At 39.7% G+C, this 19,734-nt stretch overlaps 1 protein-coding gene across 1 annotated transcript in view; it reads left to right on the forward strand.

Moving 5' to 3' along the window:
* The window catches only part of TBC1D8B (TBC1 domain family member 8B), a 720,472-nt gene that overhangs the window by 452,649 nt on the left and 248,089 nt on the right, over positions 1-19,734 (forward strand). Inside the window, exon 11 of the mRNA XM_086967215.1 lies at positions 1,023-1,121. Within this exon, the coding sequence (XP_086823341.1) occupies positions 1,023-1,121 (99 nt within the window). The remainder of the gene's footprint in view (positions 1-1,022; positions 1,122-19,734) is intronic.

The raw sequence follows: 19,734 nt of genomic DNA on the forward strand, positions 1-19,734 counted from the left end.
CCCACTTACTTTTCAGGTGCTCAGAGGCAGATATTGTCCTCTGAACCAAAGTTATTGACTCTCCCTGCCATAGATATATATTCCAACTTTGGTGGAATTGAGCAACAAAACTGCTTTTAGGTTAGTGTTGGTTTAGTCAGCACGAAGTACAGCTTTACAAACTAACTTTTCCTCTAAGATATCAAAATCTGATTTCACAATTAAATCAGTTTTTGAAAAAATCAAGTATGAATAGCTTAGAATCCTTTTTTTAGCAATTATTCAATCTGAGATGTAAAATATAGATTTTAAACCCATCTAGGCCTGTTCAGTGAAACATCTAACAATGCATACACCATGAAATACCTCTTAGGGTTACACTAATCCAAATAAGTAGGGTGCCCTATATTTATGTATTTTAGCATGGTGCCTTATGCGCTAACAAGCTAATTTTAGGGGTTATTTGTGAATATATAAAAATAGCTTTTCATATATGACCTAGGCCCTCGTCGGTGCCATCTGTCACTGTAGTGCATCATGTAAACTGCATCTCAGACACAGAATGATGGTACTCTTAACAAACATATATTTTTATCCTCTATGTGTGCTGTGTAACTAACACTGTAGCCCACATTTAACTTCATAGGTAATGGTGCATTTTCAGCACCATATGCAATGGACTTTACAGGAAAGTTAAATAGATCTATTAGGTGAAGACATATTTTCCACTGCCATTTTAGGGCCAGAGCATACAAACTATGGCTCAAGTTAGCAGTGTCACATGGCACAGTCTTAATACCCACACAATTGGATTCCAGAGAAAGTCTACAAATCTGGTTGTGACCACGCTGAAGATTGAACTGAGCCACAGATATACAGAGTAGCCATAGCCCATTAATATACCGAGTCCACAATAAGTTTATTTTCTAATTATCCTTCAAAACATATTTGCTTTTTGACAATATCCTTAAAGTTATATTATGATGACCATATGAAGGTGACACCTTGACCAAAGCACTACCAATTTCTTCTTTTTATTTTAGAAATATGGGGATGTCCGAAGTGAGTGTGTGGAAAGTATGCGCAGCAGGAACAGGCTATATGTCATTCAAACTCTGGAATCCACAACAAAGCAAAATGTGGTGAGTATGTAGCAGCGCATTCATATACGCTCTGGTAAATCTACACCAGTACCTTTGCTGATTCATAGAGGATGTGTGCCTTTTTTATACCCTAGAAAAATAATTCTGATTCAAGTGTATTATTTCTCATATGTAGTTTAGCAAGAATCCGGAGCTAGAAATTAACAAATCACACGAGAGCTAGGAGTTGGTCTTTATGCAGATTAGCAAGTGAGATCACGTCCATAAAAGACTCATAAGGAAGGCAATTGTGAGAAAAATGAGCTCTGAGTTCTCAGGGATTATGTAGCTGCCTGTTCAAATGAGGAATACAAGTGGAAGCGTAGAGCTAAATGTGAGCAATTGTACATTCACTGGAAATCACAGCTTTGCCTAGACACTGAAGGGTCCACAGGGACTGGCACATAGAAAGACAACAGCAGATAGTATGCATATGAAAAGTAATGGGGACATCAGAAATGTAATGCAAACCAGAGCAGAGACGGAGGAATCTCAGGAAGGTGCACCCGCCAGTGCAACTGTAGGAATGAGGAAACAGGATAACGCACCGAGCTCCACCCTTAGGCCATAATCTTAACAAGGTTTGATGAAGGGTAGGACTTCATGGACCAGTAAAATAGTATGAACCAGGGCTAGAGTAAAAAATGGAGCAGCAATTGTAATGTTCCCGTGGGTGTTTTGTAGTAAATAGGATTCAAACTAGATCCACAGGGCCAAATTGAGTGCCACGTTGTGTCAGGATGATGGACTGCTCACAATCAAAACCAGTCTCAGGAAAAACAGTTTTATCCACACTCAAAGTAGGTATGGAATAGTATATGTATTCTCTTTTCAGTCAGGCTCCTGGGTGTGTGGGGACGTTTCCCAGGAACTGAGACATCTATCAGGAAATGCAATGCACAGGTTCCTTACTGATCCCCATCGGTGGCCCAAGGTAATAATTGACTGATCTTACTTGCACAGCCTCCAACTATAAGGCCTTTACAGGATTGTCGTCCTAGTTATGTCATGTTCTATCTTACCTTGACAGTTGCTTCATTGTACCACTTACTGATATCAAATCAGAGCTTACTCTGATGTGCTACTCTAAAGGAATGCAAACACGCACCATGTACTCTTTTACCAGGCTATTATCAGAGACTCTCCTTGAATGTTCTTTCATGCCTTAAAACATGCACCTTCTAGTCAGATAGATGCTGTTAAAGACTGAAGCGTTCATGTATCCCTATTCACTGGAACTTGGAGGGGAAATTACTGCAACTCTGAAGTGGACACAGCATAGAGGAACCTCCTTAATTCCTGAGGCTTCAGGCTCTGGCTCAGCTGTCCTCTCCATATGAGTCTTGGCCTTTGGAACACTGCCTCTGGCGCTGCTCCAAACCTTCTAACAGATGTCTTAGGTCAAAGCTTTGAAAGTGTGCTTTGGGAACTGGGGGAAACACAGTTAGACCATTCCATGTTTTCTCCACTGAAACCATGTTCTCAATGTTTAACCCCTTTTCCTTTAGAGGTCGGGCTGCACATTGAATTTTATCATTTTAAGAATGCCATTGTCCGAGTGAAGGTCATCTGCTGTTCATTGTGGGCCTCCATCCATGTATTTGCAACCATTGGGTTGGATTTGTATGGCTGTTTCAGCACAAAAATTGTAAGGTCGCAAAACAGTCACTGCAAAAACAGTGAATGCTACACCCGGAGCCTTTAATCTGTATTTGCCTTTGATCCGGTTACCAATAAATAATGTTTGGAATATACAGAGCTGTATCGTGGGTGGTGCATAGGGGAATGGAAGGCAAAGTACTGCAGTGCATTTGTCCGAAATACATTCTAGAATTAAAAAAGCTATTGGGCAGCACAAAAAGTAGTAAAGGGAAACATAAAGGCTATTCAACATAACCAGGCTTTCCATAAAAAGCACAATTCAACAAATATGCATAGTGTAAACACTGTATCTTTGGGTGTTCTGCCCAATAGGCCAAGAAGCAAATGAGTGAAAAGGGAGTGTGGGCTTTGAGGACTTAGATTCAGGCTCAAATTAGGAACTCCAACCACACAGTTACCCAGTGCGGTTCACCACTGGGTAGTTCTAGTTAGTAATAATAATAATAATAAAGCCATTTCTAAAGCGCCTGGCTACACTCAGAACAGTGTGTCCACGCGCTTGATTGCTACTATTTCCCAAAAGGCAGATGTTAAAGAAAAAGAGAAAGTCAGACAGATTGGATCACAAAACCAAAACTTCGCAAAAAACACCAGCGAGAGTTTCATGCATGCTAGTAACTGCAGGCCTAGTCAAGGCTCAAGAGCAAATGGAGAAAGTAGTTCCCATCGGTAGCCACACTGTACCACCCTCTTTCTCATCATTTGGGTTCTCCTTACCCAGGAGACAAAACGGCCGGTCTGTTGTTACTGTGACCGATATATGTGACAAGTGGGTAGTATGTTTTGTACAGAAATTAAATCAAGTGGCTACTGAAAAAAGCAGTGTATGGTGATTAGGGTGAAAAGTGAGGGGTTATAATAAAATTAGGTGAACTGGGTAGAAAACAGAATTTATTAATATCTCCCAATCCCTAAGATTAAAAGGCAGGTGTAAGTGCGGGTTTGAAATAATAACCACACTTAATAATGGTCAACATGTTTCTGCATTACATAGAACAGAGTTTCAAATGCATTCTTCAGGACCTTGTTGGAAATAAACTACTGCTTTGGTGAATAATAATGAAAAAATATCACCTGAGAATCCTAATGCAGAAACATGTTGACCAATGGTAAAAATTGTAAACTTCATTTAATTTTTAAATGTTTCCAGGGTTTTACCGATCGAGTACATAGGACAGTCACAACTGTTGAAAACAATTTGTAATGGTAAGATAACAAACATAATTTTAAATTCACAAACATAATGGAAATATCTTACTATACTATGTTCAAAATTTAAGCTGTGCCTTTTTATAAAAAAACATTCTAAGACAAAAGAAAGTACCAAGTAATCCGAAGTTTATGACACCACTAGGGTATTATACATTTACTATCAAGTAATGTTAACCTCTTCAATGCTCATGACGAGCTCAGCTCGTCATGAGGTACACCTCTCGTACACTCATGACGAGCTCGGCTCGTCATGAACAATGGGAATCTATGATGGTCAGCGCACAGGATAAATCTGCACCGCACCGATGGTGTTAAAGTCAAACGTGATAACTCCATTAGGTCCATTGCAATTTTCGGCTGATAACATATGGAGAGCAGTCAGTGGATCTGGTGTGTCGAGTTGTTGACCACCACATGGTATAGTGTATGGGCAGGACTGCTTGTGGCGACCAGTACGTCTTGTGGTGAGATGTCTGTATAATGAGATAGAACAGGGGGTAAATGAAGTTTAAGGTTATTAAAAAACATGGAGAGGGTGCTAAAATACAATATTGAGCAATCAATTACATGTTCAGAGCATGGGGAGGAAGCAGCACGTGACTCACTACTTAAAAAATTACATGCGGCAAGATTAAGTGATTTGCCCAGAAACATTGTCTACCAAGGCAAAATATTTAAGTTATAAGAGCTGGAAACCGTGCTTAAATACATTTTTTTTTTCAGAACAAAATTTTATTGAAGTACCGACAAAACATAAGGGGGGACACCGTCCCGCATTACAACGCAGGACTAATGAGCTCAGGCATGAAAAGGATATGCAGTCAGTACAAACAATACTGGATTAATTACCCGCCCCCCCAACACCCTACTCCCCCCGTTCCCTACACAGTGTCTGCTAGTCTCAAGGCATAAAGCTAGATGATACAAAACGTGTGCGCTCCCTGCCGCCCAGGGTACAACAGTTAAAGATCTTCTCCAGTGTCCTGGGCCATCGGTGGTTCCAGCCACAGTCCTCTGTAGTCCGCCCATCTTTTCCATATCTTAAAATGTTTTCAAGGGCATCCCCTGGCCTCAAAGACAGGATTCTCCAGCGCCATGCAAAAGTCCAACCCCCGTCTCCAAACTTCCAGTAAAGGGGCCCTGGAGTCCTTCCAGGCCCTGGCTATATCTCGCTTAGCCACAGTGAGGCCCAAGACCAGTAGGTGGCGTTTGTATATGTTGCCCCCCACCTGTTCCATAACATGCAGCAAGCCGAGTTGCGGTGATCGGGGAAGGTCCCAGCCCACGACCTCAGCCAAGCAGTCCCAGACACCTATCCAGTATCTTGCCAGATTTGCACACGATCACACAGTGTGGACAAACGTCCCAACCTCCCGTCCACACCTCAAGCACTCAGGGGAGGCAATCAAACCTGCTTTCCACAGCCGTTCTCTGGTAAAATAGCTTAAATACACTTTTGCCGAAAACATTACTTTTGCAATGCATGGGGCACGTGACACACTACTTACACGACAAAAACTACATCGCATTCACTTCACAGCACGTAGCTCACTGCTGCAGAAGCGGCCATATGGTGCTTGGCAAATAAAAGAAACGCACCAGGATTAAGTGATTTGCATTGAAAAATAAATTACGAAGTCGACTTTAACGATATAAAAAAGCAGGAAAGTGTGCTTAAAAACAACATTGTGAAATCGAACATGAATTTGCATTTACGCAGCATTTAAAGATTGTTCAGATTAATTAAATTACTCTTTAAAAAAGTGCTCACCTACGAAGAAGTGGATACGAACACTTTCAATGGATGTGACTGCGAAATAGGAAAACTTCAAGAAGGTTGGCAGCTTATAAATGCTTTGCAGAAGGATGATTGGTTCAGCATGATGTCACTGGGTGTGAGAGCTGTGATTGGACATGTTGTAATTGAGCATGCGCAAATAAAATGAAATATGTTAGGGGTACATAGCCAGACGGTGGGACGTAATGTGCGCCTACGTAACATTCACACAAGGGCTACCACAAACATGCATGGTCAAATGAAGGCAACTCCTACGGGGTACATACATAGATTGAGTTTGGATGTCCCCGTGGTCTTGATGTAGCTTCAGGAGGGGGGCTTTGCAGCCCTCCTCTTTGAAATAATACTATATATTTAGCCATGCCCTGGGGGTTGGGGACCCGGGTGCCCCGAATTGGGCACGGGAGGGGGCCACGCGGCCCACTTCCCATAAAAAAATGCAATACGTATACTCCGCTTATTGTCATCGTACCATAAGCGCACCCTTCCGATCACGCGCTGAAGGCTAATTGGCTGTCAAGTGATTGTCAACATTTGAAACTAGAAACTGTTGGCAGCTATTATATGTCTTGGTACAAGGGAGGGTGAAGAAGCGTGTGAAATGTGTGTTTAAAACGTGAAAAGGGGAAGGGTAGACACACCCTTATCCTCTAGGTCTCCTCAGGGGGTCCCACAAGGTCTCCCAAGGCCCCTATTTTTTTCTTTTTTTGGGAAAAATCACGAGGTACGCGTATGATTTGCGCATTCTAGCAATATTTTTTTTTAAAAAGATGTGGGCTTCCGCCCGTCGTTGGTAATTTGCATTCCTTCAACTGTTTAGAGGAGATGCAGCAGTGCTGTACCCAGGATCCACCACTGAGTAAGAAAAGGTAACGATAACACTATTAACCTGCTAAGTGAATTTCTACCCATAGGATAACAGTGATGTACTTCTTAAGAAAGTTAAAGAAAATTATTAAAATAATAACCTCAGATAATCTCTTGTCCTAATATTTATATCAAATATATTAAATACGTTTTTCAACATTGAAAAAATCACACTGCGTCTGATATGTATAAGACGTCAGGCGCTACTGCGCGTCCGTCACGTCGCGTTATATGTACATCGCACGTATGCGCAATGCGTCGTGCATAAGTCGCATAGCAACCGCGTGGGAAAAGTTGTACACGTCGCACACCCTTCGCGGATCCTAGACAGCGACACTAAAATGGCAGACACGTTTCGCGCAGTAAATGAGTAGGGTGTTCATAGGGTGCGCAACTGCAAAAAAAGTAATGAAAATAATTTAAGTATATTACAAACAATATAACATAATGACAAAATATATATTTTTATGTTAAAAAAATGTGTAATGTGATTTAAAAAATAACATCTAAAAATAAAAGATTAAAAAAATGTAGGTAGAAAATATAAAAAAAAACAATAAAAATATTTGCAAATTAGCATTTAATTCACTGGAAAAAACATAGGTTTCAGACATGTTATAGTTAGGAATTAGCATTTAAAAAAACCTTTGAAATTCACTGAAAAAACCATAGGTTTCAGATAAGTTATAGTTTGGAATTAGCATTTAAAAAATCTTAGGGGTGGTATAGTTAGCTACACATTTCACTCGTATAAAACCATTGAAATTCCCCCGTTATAGTTAGTTGTAGTAACAATAACTCGCGCGCCCCCAATCCACTGCTGATGACGTCACATATTACATAATTCATGACATGGTCAGAGACATCACTGATGACATCTCGAATGGCATCACTGATGACATCATCCATGTGACAAGCTGATACACCTGATCATACAGTAGCATAATCTTTTACCACACATTATAAAATATGAAGTACCATATTTGAAACATTGACACACCAGTACAAGTTTCTAAAAATCCACTCAGTGATTCTTACATCTACACACACATCTAAACACTTACCTATAGATTCACTTATACATGCTAACAAAGATCAATAGAACACTATTAAATATACTTACATACCTAAATCAACATTACACACCAGCACATATCCTATTCCTTTATGCAGACATCCTACTCACTTATGCAAACAATTGATCATACCTAAATTTACTAAGCTACTCACTTACACAAATACCACTTTATTCATTCATATGGATGGTAACTTGTACTTAGTGTGTTATAAAATCAGTATTACAAGTATACAGTTATCCATACATCAATCATACTATCACTGAGTATTATGTATACTTATTGATATACAATAACTGTCACATACACTGCCTTTTACATTTTTAGTTTGTTGGACATATATCATTGAGAAATATATTTACTCATCACCACACCCATAAAGAGATTCACTCACCCAAACAACTGTTTCCACATACAGTATTAACCTCATATACTTACTAAATCAACAATTAACACATCTTTCCAAAGTCACACACGTCCCACCCAACCACACAGACATTCATTCACTATCCCATACAAATACTCATTTAACTAATTAATAACTAATGTAGACTTTCACATAGGTAGTAACCAACTTATGTAGTAGTTTACACTACAAGAGATAGAGTGATACAGGTATTCATACAGTTTAATCACTATCCCATATATTTAGTGAGACACTTAAAATTCCTCACTTAGACAGTCAATCACATTGGTACTAAATTCTCCATTCACACACTTATACATCCTCTCAGTCTTCAAGGCAGATTGAGATATATATATATATATATATATATATATATATATATATATATATATATATATATATATATATATATATATATATAAATATAAATATATAAATATAAATATATAAATATATAATACATATTCAAATAATGAACCAAACCACTTTCACTGGATGATGGCATCATTGATGTCATCAGTGATGTCATTTGAGATGTCATCAGTGAGGTCATCAGTGATGTCACTGACCATGTCATGAATGATGTAATATGTGGCATCATCAGCAGTGGATTGCGGGCGCGCGAGTTATAGTTAGTACAACTAACCATAACAGGGGAATTTCACTGGTTTTATACGAGTGGAATGTGTAGCTAACTATAACACCCCTAAAACCTATGGTTTTTTTCAGTGAATTTCTAAGGTTTTTTAAATGCTAATTCGAACTACAACTTATCTGAAACCTATGTTTTTTTCAGTGAATATATATATATATATATATATATATATATATATATATATATATATATATATATATATATATATATGCTGCTCCCTCTTCACGCCTGGTCGTGCACTCAAGCACGGGTGCCTTGTTGCGAGGGACGTACCTCTCTATTATTGTGGCTCCTTCTTCTTCGTATTTTTCACAGAAAACAAGCACTCGCGGGAGGAGGATCAATTGCTTTTATTACCGACCCTCAGAGCACCAGACGCGTTTCGGCTTCTGCCTTTGTCAGTGGTACACTGACGCGCCATTTTTTTCTTTTTTAAATATCCTCCGTGTGATACTAACATATATAGATAGAAATGGGACTGCTCTCCCAAACTTGTGCGCCATATTGGAACTGTTATTTGCCCACATTACATTCGTTTTCATTACGCCCTGAATGGGCTTTTGCTTAGTACAAAGCTTTTAGTAATACACAATTTACACATATTCATAGTGCTTTTGCTATCACAATTCATCACAATTCTATGTTACTATTTTGCCATTTCTGCAAATAACTCATTCTGCTCTCTATGAATTAGCTGGGGCTGGCGGCGAGGATCGTGACAGCCTCGCTGAAAATCATTAAAGCAAGTTCTCTTCTTTTGAGGAAGACCCCGCACACCACTTCAGTTTGGTTTCAGTTATTCAGTGGATACAAATAGGGTTTCACTAGGAGATTCGGCTGAAACTCCTATAAGATTCATCACTGCATACAGTGGCCAGGATAGAAAGATCCGGTCTATTCTGAGCAAAAGTTGGCCTATTCGCCAAACAGATGCAGTACTATCGCATCATTTACCAACACGGCCGGAGATTACGTTTCGGAGGGGACCCTCCTTACGTATGCATATCTCCAATCTTTGCCCCGAATTACCTATAACAAAAAAACCCTGGTTTCCACCTCGAATGGGGTTTTACAAATGCAGTAGCTGCAGAGCCTGCAAATTTGGAGTAAATACAAAGCAATACTATACTCCATTTAGTCCAGTACCACAACCCATTAAAGGACAGTACGGTTGCAAAACAGAATATGCTGTTTACGTCCTGGCATGCACGTGTGATCTCAGGTATGTGGGAAGCACCAAACTACCAGTGCATGCCAGGATATTGCAGCATATCAGAGCGATCGTCAACAACGATAGCTCCTATCCGGTAGCTAGACACTTTAAGAGTGTACATAACAACAACCTCCAGTGTCTTAGCTACTATGTTATCACTTCAGTACCCAAACCTAGAAGGGGCGGAGACCGTGATAGGATGCTTAGACAATTAGAGTCCAAAATGATCTTGGAACTAGATTCCAAGGTCCCGAATGGACTGAACACTACGGAAGATCTGTATTAATTTTTTATGAGGATAATGCTCGACAGACACCGTAGCCATCACATGCGTACTTATTAGCAACAGTCAGGTTGTGAGTAATGTCTTCAGCTAGCCACCCATGATGAATCCATATATTTAAAATATAGGTCTCACTCCGACACCCAGATCAGACTTTTTTCTCTTTTTTCCTTATTTTAAACTGTAAATAACAGGGGTGAATAGGGATTCTCCCTGTTATATTACAGTCACTTTAGGTTATTGTTTTTCAAAAAAATAGGTCACATAGGGGTTGCCATCGACATTTGATGTCCCCAAATGTGTAATTAGTGGGGTTGCCATCGACATTTGATGTCCCCGAATATGTAACTAGTTGGTTGTGAAATGAGAGGTTTCAAAAACTGCAATTATTTATCTTGCTTGATATTGCACACAAATTCTTTTTGCGTAAGTTGCACAGTAGAGTGTTTAGTTTACATCATGCCATTGCACTTAAAAAAAATGTAAATTTATGAATGAAATGACATAGATATTTTTCTACCTATATACAACAGTTTTTTAAAATAATGTTTTTAAACTGTTTGTGGTGGGAAAAGGTACTGGTTTTACTGCATGTTTTAGAATATTGATTTTATATCTATTTTACAAATAGGATAAATCATATATATTTTTGGAATATGGCGTAAAAAATATTTATTGGCACTCTTTTGCACATACTAAAGGGATATATGCATATTGCACTTTATTGCGGTTTTGGGCAAATTGAATGAAAATAAGCATTTATGCTGTTATAAAATGAAAAGTTAACACCTGAAAGAAATAATGTCATCCAACTATACACATATGTAACTAAAGGCACTTTACATTGTATTAACATGTGACCTATAAGTATTTTCTTTATATTCATTATTTGTGCATCACATGGTGTTCATGAACAGGTTTAAAAAGAGGCATTATGGGAAACATTTTTTATGTGAGCAAGGGCATCCGCCCGAAACGCGTCATCTGTGAGCGCTGCTGTGACCTTCACTTAAATAAAGTACCTTCTGCCAGCAATTTGGGATTCGTTGGTTTTTCTACTTGGGACAGAACTAATACCTGGCATTCCTAAGGTTAACCTACTTCGTTTGAGATATATATATATATATATATATATATATATATATATATATATATATATATATATATATAGATATATAGATATATAGATATATAGATATCTATACAGATATATATATATATTTAACGAGCAAATGTCCCAAGCGGGGGGAGCGTCCAATTAGCTGGGGCTGGCGGCGAGGATCGTGACAGCCTCTCTGAAAATCATTAAAGCAAGTTCTCTTCTTTTGAGGAAGACCCCGTCCTAAAAAGAAGAGAACTTGCTTTAATGATATATATACATCAACTGACAGCCTAACCATTGTACAAATCAGTATTATATGATGATTGTAGTATTTTTTCTATATCCATGGCGAGTTGATAGCACGTGATTCACTTTTGAAAGCACTGTCACTTTAAAAAAGCCTTCGTGGTAAAATCAAATTGTCGAGTGAACAAGCGGCGTTCGCGCCGCGAAACGCGTCTCAGACATCTTGGCAAAATAAACGAATAATCAGCACGAATTTTGGGTCTGTGTCCTGTTTGGCTCCTGCGCGTGACTAAAGACATGGTGTCTACTACAGGATTTGGGATATATTCGACTGGTCGTTCCGGAATACCAGTCTAACACGGGACCCCTCCTCCAACGTTGGGCCAGCGGTGAAAAAACTGAACCGTCTTCCGGGTTACCTCGGGGACAAGTGCAAGTCCTGGAAAGGAGTTACCGCGGCCCCCCCAGCACCGAGCATATCGATTGTGTACCTGAATTGGATGTGACACGAAGACACCGGCCGGCTGCGAGGGTATCCGCTCTCGCAAAAAGCAAGGAGCTCTGAAGGTCCAAACGGCAGGTACTGTTCAAAACGGTATTGCGGGGTGGAGGAGTGTGCGAGGCTGTTCAGGAAACGCGTGAGGAACGAACTCATAGAGACCCGCGTTTCAGGAACAAGTCCGACCAAAGTAAATAAAAACCAAGATGTCGAGCGACATTGTGAGAGAAAGGGAGGCGGCTGCTACAGGAAAAGATTAAAGACGTCCCATCAGCAAGCAGTAGCACAAAACCAAATGATAACGTTACAGCACATACACCAGACTCTGTGGCATATAAAATGAAGTTATTAGAAAAGAAAATGAGAATGGAAATGTCCAAGTGGTGGGAGTCAAGGTCCCTACAGAGTTATATTGAGGTGGGCAGAATCCCACGGGGACTTCGCATTTTAACTGCACCCACGTATGAAGAACCACATCCTGAATTGATGCGTGAGTGGGCAGAAGGGAATCTTGACTCATCACGAAGACTAACATTGCTATTAATCAAATATTAATCAAATATGCAGACATAGACAGGGCACGCCTGCTAATAGAAATAGATGCTCTCAATGAAGAATTAGCCAGTATGGTCCAAGATGAAAAAATTGCCCGTCTAAGGAAAGAGATTACAAACCGGCTAAAGAAAGAGGAAGATAAAATAAAGGATAGAAAGACTCAAAAGTTTCAACGAGACAAACTTGATTATGAGGTAGGACAGATTTTTACCTTTGCTCGGAAATTTGATGTGGTACGTAAAAACCAACAAAAACAGGGGCAAGGTATTCCAAGCATATCCAGCAACCGTCAGAGGAGAACAGAGGATGATGCTGCAACAACATCAAGCGAACAATACACATCCAACAGTGAAGATGATTCTGAGTTGAGAAATAACCTGAATGCCCCAGTTGGGGCCAGACCATCGCCGGGGGAAGAGATGGAAGTTTTAGCCGCCCAAAGAATGGCAACTTTGAGGCCAATAACCCGCTTACAGACGGAAGCGGGCAAACATCAAGCGGAAACAGAGGCGCAATGCAGCAAAACACAAATACAAATTCAAATCAACCATGACGGAAACGAAATTATTGGAAAAAGAAGTAACACGAACGATAATCAATTTATCCAACTTGAAACTAACTCAAAAGGAAGAAAATACTTTGAGTTTGGGATTATCATACTGTCCACCAAACAACTTTGATTACCCTAACACCCGGATGGATGTATATAAGGGAGTGAGAAAGTTGAAACTTAAGAAGCTGTATGCAATGAAACAAACAAACTTAACACGTGAAGATCCTGATAATCCTCTTATGACAATGTTACCTCTAGAGGCCGACATGGCACGGGAACTAGAGGAATTTTGGAACCAAGACAATGTTCCGGTTGGGACACAAAATCTTGTGAGTGCAAATATGTCAAATAAAGGTGCAGGTTTAACAAATTTCAAACCGAAGTCAAAATATTGCCCCATTATGCTGCATGACGCCATAGATACGTTCCACGAAGTTCTCACCCAAAAAATTAAACATTTAAATAAAAAAATTGGAACCAGTACAATTATTCAAAAACACCGTAATCAAGACCATATGTATTTCCAACTAATGAAAAAATTGACCAACAATACGGAAGTCATAATCCGCAACAGTGATAAAGGAGGAAATATAGTGCTATGGCCGCAAGACGAATATATGGAGCCAATTAAAAGATAGACAATGTTATTCACGAACAGATGTTGGCAAACTGAAAGAAATGTATCAAGCCTACTACAAAAAACTATCAAGTTGGCGTAACAAAAAACTCTTAAGTGAGAATGAGTACAAGTACTCTTAAAAACGATAGTCCTACTGTACCCACAATATACTTTATACCCAAAATACATAAAGACAGCAAGAAACCACCAGGGCGTCCTATTATCAGTGCCAGGAATAGCATCCTAGAAAAACATCAGTTTATGTCGATTTGTTCCTCCAAGACTATGTCAAATCATTAGCATCCTATGTTAGGGATACTAGTGACTTTCTAAATAAAGTAAAAAACTTTCAGTGGGACCCTGAATACATTATGATGGCAATAGATGTATCATCACTATATACCAACATAAAACATGATGATGGCATCCAAGCTGTGGAATATTTTCTCAAAGAGAGAGAACCTATTTTTCAACAACACAGTGAAATGCTTGTGGCAATGATAAGATTTTGCTTACATAACAACATATTCATGTTTAATCATCTTTTGTACTGCCAAATACAGGGAGTAGCTATGGGGGCCAGCTTCTCCCCGAGCTATTCATGCCTACATATGGGCAAATGGGAGAAGCTGGTCTTTGGAGGCACACATGGTGATACAATGTCAACTAAAGTAAAAGTTTGGTTGAGATTTATAGACGATCTGTTTGTAATCTGGCATGGAACTAGTGGGGAAGCTGAAAATTTCGTATGTATTTGGGATATATATATATATATATATATATATATATATATATATATATATATATATATATATATATATATATATATATATATTGAAGATGAAGGATCACAAGAAAACAGCCAGTCAGGGCAAAAATCTGGATCCAAAAGGATACAATGAGTCACAAAGAAATAAAATATCCAAGAAAGAAGTAACTCAAACAGATAGAATCACCAAAGAACCAATATATATTTCCAATACAACGTTACAGGTATCATCTGTGCAGCCACTGAGCTTACCATCTTGAAAATACCTGAGGAAGGCGGAAACTGAAATGTTGTAGTGGAAATATATTTTTGTTCTGTGGTGAATCTATCTGTTTGAGACACTTCTTTCTTGGATATATATAATTATATATATATATATATATATATATATCGAACACCAGTCCAAACTTTTTATCAAAGAAGGCGCTGACTCCGTGAATATAATCCAAATTAATGTTTCTTTATTCCGATTTACAGCCCAGACCCGTTTCGGCGGTATGCAACCGCCGTGCTCTCTACATCTGGCATTCACAAAATCCACTGCTATATACTCATGCATTTGACAGGTTTCAACTAGTTCAGGTCGTCATGGCAACCCTATCATGTCATTCCCAAACAACATAGAAGAGTTTTTCTGAAAAATAACATCACTCAATGGAAGCTATTGTAAATCGCATTAACATGTTATGCAAAGTTAGACTGAAAGTTACTTCACATTTGCCAACTTGGGGCTGTCCAAATCATAAATGCATTGAATTTTAAGTACAAACTTAATAAACTAAAAAATGTGAAGTTGTAAATAAAACATGTAATTCAGAGCCTCTGTGTATTCGCGTGGTCATTCTTATCAACTCAATTTATGCAATATCGCTAGTTACCTGCCTACTGATAGTGTGTGTCAGAGGGGCAGTTTAGTTATTAGGTATGTGTCTATTGTGTGACCTTAAAGGAGTTTTCCGCTCCCTTTTGTCCGAAAAACGTCCCATCATGTATGCACACTCAAATCTTTCTCGTGTGTCTAATTGCTGTCTAGAGCGCCAGTGTAGCTGTGCCTGACTTGTTTCTAATCTAGTCAAGACTGGTTGCTCGGGTCGTTTATACACAATCCTTCCATTTGCATCCTACCCAAGTGGGTATAGCGCTGACTCCTACCTACGGCTGCTGTGTGCACACCATGTAATTTTAGTGTTTACACGTGAACTTGGGTGAATGTGACCATAATAACACCTAGAGTGTGAATTTCTCGTGTGTGTTACTGTGTTATTTAAAAATGATATAATAAATGTGTGATGTGTGTGTTGTGTCAAAACTGCATGTTGTGAGTTTAAATGTCTGGCCACAGGGACGTTCGTGAGTAGTAGAGTAGTGAGAGTAGTAGAGAAGTAGAGTGAGTAGTAGAGAAGTAGAGTGAGTAGTAGAGAAGTAGAGTGAGTAGTAGAGAAGTAGAGTGAGTAGTAGAGAGTAGTCAGTCAGTGTCCGTCAATCAATGTCAGTCAGTGTCAGTCAGACAGTCAGTGTCAGTCAATCAGTGTCAGTCAGACAGTGTCAGTCAATCAGTGTCAGTCAGTGTCAGACAGTATCAGTCAATCAGTGTCATTCAATATGTGTCAGTCAGTGTCAGTCAATCTGTGTCAGTCAGTGTCAGTCAATCTGTGTCAGTCAGTGTCAGTCAATCCGTGTCAGTCAATCCGTGTCAGTCAATCTGTGTCAGTCAATCCGTGTCAGTCAGTCAGTGTCAGCTAGAGCAGCTCTGCTGACCTGGTTCTCTTGCTCTAAAGCAGTTCTGCTGACCTGGTTCTCTGGCTCTAGAGCAGCTCTGCTGACCTGGTTCTCTCCGTCTAGAGCAGCTGTGCGGACCTGGTTCTCTCCCTCTAGAGCAGCTCTGCTGACCTGGTTCTCTCCCTCTACAGCAGCTCTGCTGTCCTGGTTCCTGGCTCTAGAGCAGCTCTGCAGACCTGGTTCTTAGGCTCTAGAGCATCTCTGCTGACCTGGTTATCTGGCTCTAAAGCAGCTCTTCTGACTTGGTTCTCTGGGTCTAGAGCGGCTCTGCGGACCTGGTTCTCTGGCTCTAAAGCAGCTCTGCTGACCTGGTTCTCTGGCTCTAAAGCAGCTCTGCTGGCCTAGTTCTCTGGCTCTAAAGCAGCTCTGCTGACCTGGTTACCGTGCTGTCAACTACTAGAACTCAAGGAACCCAGTCACTGTCTATGCACTTGCAGAATGACTCCGGCATTGAGACAAGCCGTGGTACAGTGAAATGTGCACAATGTATGCGGTGCTTTAACCCCTTGCACACTACTGAGTAAGTCCTGCAACATTCCAGGTAATAGTCATGCTTGTCTGGAATCACACTGTGAGTCTGTTTCCACTCCTACAATCATCCGGACAGAAACATGTCCTTATCTAATCACTCTGCTGAAACATAAGCGCTTATAAACGTATCCTGCTGTCAAATACTAGCACTCTAGGAACCCAGTCACTGTCTATGCACTTGCAGAATGTCTCCGGCATTGAGACAATACCTAAGCACTTATAAATTAACTGAACACTCTGTTTGCAGCACTGTCATCATTCTAGTTACTAGTGAGGTTCTTATAGAATGACCTAGGCACCAAACAAGTACACGTACAATATTCTGTGCACAATCCCTACAAACCTCTAAGCAGATACATACTATTGGTACACTCCACTAAATACTGAAGTAGTACTCATGCAGCCTAGGATACCTCCTGTCATTCTCATGCAGCACTATGTTCTTATTGTATCACTCTGTCAATACCTAAGCACTAATGGTGCAGATTTACAAGTCTCCCTGCGCCACCAGTACATCACTTTTTGTAACGTAGTGATGCGCTGGGGACTCCTCCATATTTACAAGGAGAGGAAAAGCCACCCTGCGCGGCTTTTCCTCTTCTTGAAAATACGACCCATTCAAACGCAGCACTTTACGTTGAAGGGGCGTTCCATGGGTGTTTCTGTGTCTGTACCCACACAACACCCATGGAATAACACATCTCAAGACTTACGAGAAAGTGTAAATCTGTAGATACGTGTGAATGGTGATCCACCCTAGAGGTGGTGTAGCGAGGCACAACAAGGAGAAATGTTTTCATTTCTCCTTGTTTTTTCCTCTTTCAATGCATTCTGCATTCCACAGCACAAATTGAAGGAGGAAAATGCCTTTAGTGATTGTTTTTGTGCAGGAAGGGACTACTTCCTGCACAAAAACAATCTCCCCACGACACAGATATCCTTGCACCATGGTGCAAGAGTGCCTGTGTCATTACATGGCTGCAGTTTGTGTACTAGTGCAGAGGGAGTACAGAATTGCGACATATTCATGTAAATATGTCACATCCCTGTGCTTCAGAAGTGCTGCATATATATATGTATATATATATATATATATATATATATTTATTTTTTCACTGAAAAAAATCCTAGTTTTCAGGGACGTTATAGTTAGCTGGACATTTCACTCTTACAAAACCATAGAAATTCCACCGTTCTAGTTAGTTCAGCTAACTATAATTCGCGCACCCGCAATGCACTGCTCATGACATCACATATTGCATAATTCATGATATGGTCAGTGACATCACTGATGACATCTCAAATGACATCCCTGATGACATCACTGATGACATTATCCAGTGACTGTGTGTTTATGTGAAGTTTAAATACGTTTTATATATATATATTCCAAGGTGTATTGAAGAATGAGTGGGTGTATAAGTGTCTGGATGGAGGATTTAGTAGGTTGCGTGACTGACTGTATAAGTGAGTGATAAAATGTGTCTTACTGACTGCATGGGTTTGTGACTATACTGTGTGAATGTCTGAATTAGTCTGTGTTGTTGTGCAAGCTGCTGCATGGGTTGGTCAGTAGCTACATGAGTGTCTATGTAGGTTATTGATTGGTTGTATTTTTTGGGGGAGACTGATTGTGTGTGTGGGAGGTGTGTGACTTTGCATCACTGGGTGTATGGGTTCAAGAGCGCATGTGGAAAACAGCTGTATGGGTGGGTGAGTGTGTGTATGGGTGTGTAGGTGAGTAAATGGATGTCTCAGTGGCGCATGTGTGAGTAGCTACATATGTTTTAAAGCGGTATATAAATGACTATATGTAAGAGTGAGTGATTGCAAGAGTATCTGTATGGATTTGCGCTATAAAACTTTATAAATAAATAAATAAAATGTGTGTGTTTCTATGAGTGATTGTTTAAGAGTGTATGTATGTGTTAGCATTTTTATAAATAAGTGTGGTGGTGTATGTAGGACTGCATAAGCAAGAAAATGGGCGTGTGTTAGTTTCTTTGCATGACTGACCAGGTGTATGAGCAACTCTTTGGGCGAGTGGCAGTGTGTGAGTGTCTATATGGGTGTATGAGTGGATATATCAGTGGCTGTATAGATGAATGACTGTGTATGAGTGACTGTATGGGCTAGTGGGTGGATGTGTGTGTAGACGTATGAATCACTGAGCAGGTATGTACTAACTGCTATTGGTCCGTCTATGGTTTCGATAATGGTGGTCTGTATTTTACAGTGGGTGTATGAAAGGTTTTATTAGGGTATGAGGAGGTGCATCAGATCACGTGGATGATGTCATCAGTGATGTAATTTGAGATATCAGTGATGTCATCAGTGATGTCACTGAGCATGTCATGAGTGATGTAATATGTGATGTCATCAGCAGTGCATTGCGGGAACTATAACGGCCGAATTTCTATGGTTTTGTACGAGTGAAATCTCGAACCAACTATAACGACCCTTAAACCTATGGTTTTTTCAGTGAATTTCTAAGGCTATTAAATGAAAATGTCTATCTATAACGTCCCTGAAACCTATGTTTTTTTCAGTGATTATATATATAAATCAAAGGTTGCATCAACGTTATAGTTGGGGTCAGATTTTACTCATACCAAACCAGTGATATTTAACAATTATATTTACCTGAGATAGCTATAACTTTCCCCCTGCAATGCACTGTTTATGACCTCACATATTACATCACTTATGACATGGTCAGTGACATCTAAAATGACATCACTGATGCCTCCATCCAGTGTGTAAGAGTTTGATTGTTAAACATACTTTC

This window comes from Lissotriton vulgaris, chromosome 4_1 (genome assembly GCF_964263255.1).
Source record: "Lissotriton vulgaris chromosome 4_1, aLisVul1.2, whole genome shotgun sequence".
In the NCBI taxonomy this organism is placed as follows: domain Eukaryota; kingdom Metazoa; phylum Chordata; class Amphibia; order Caudata; family Salamandridae; genus Lissotriton; species Lissotriton vulgaris.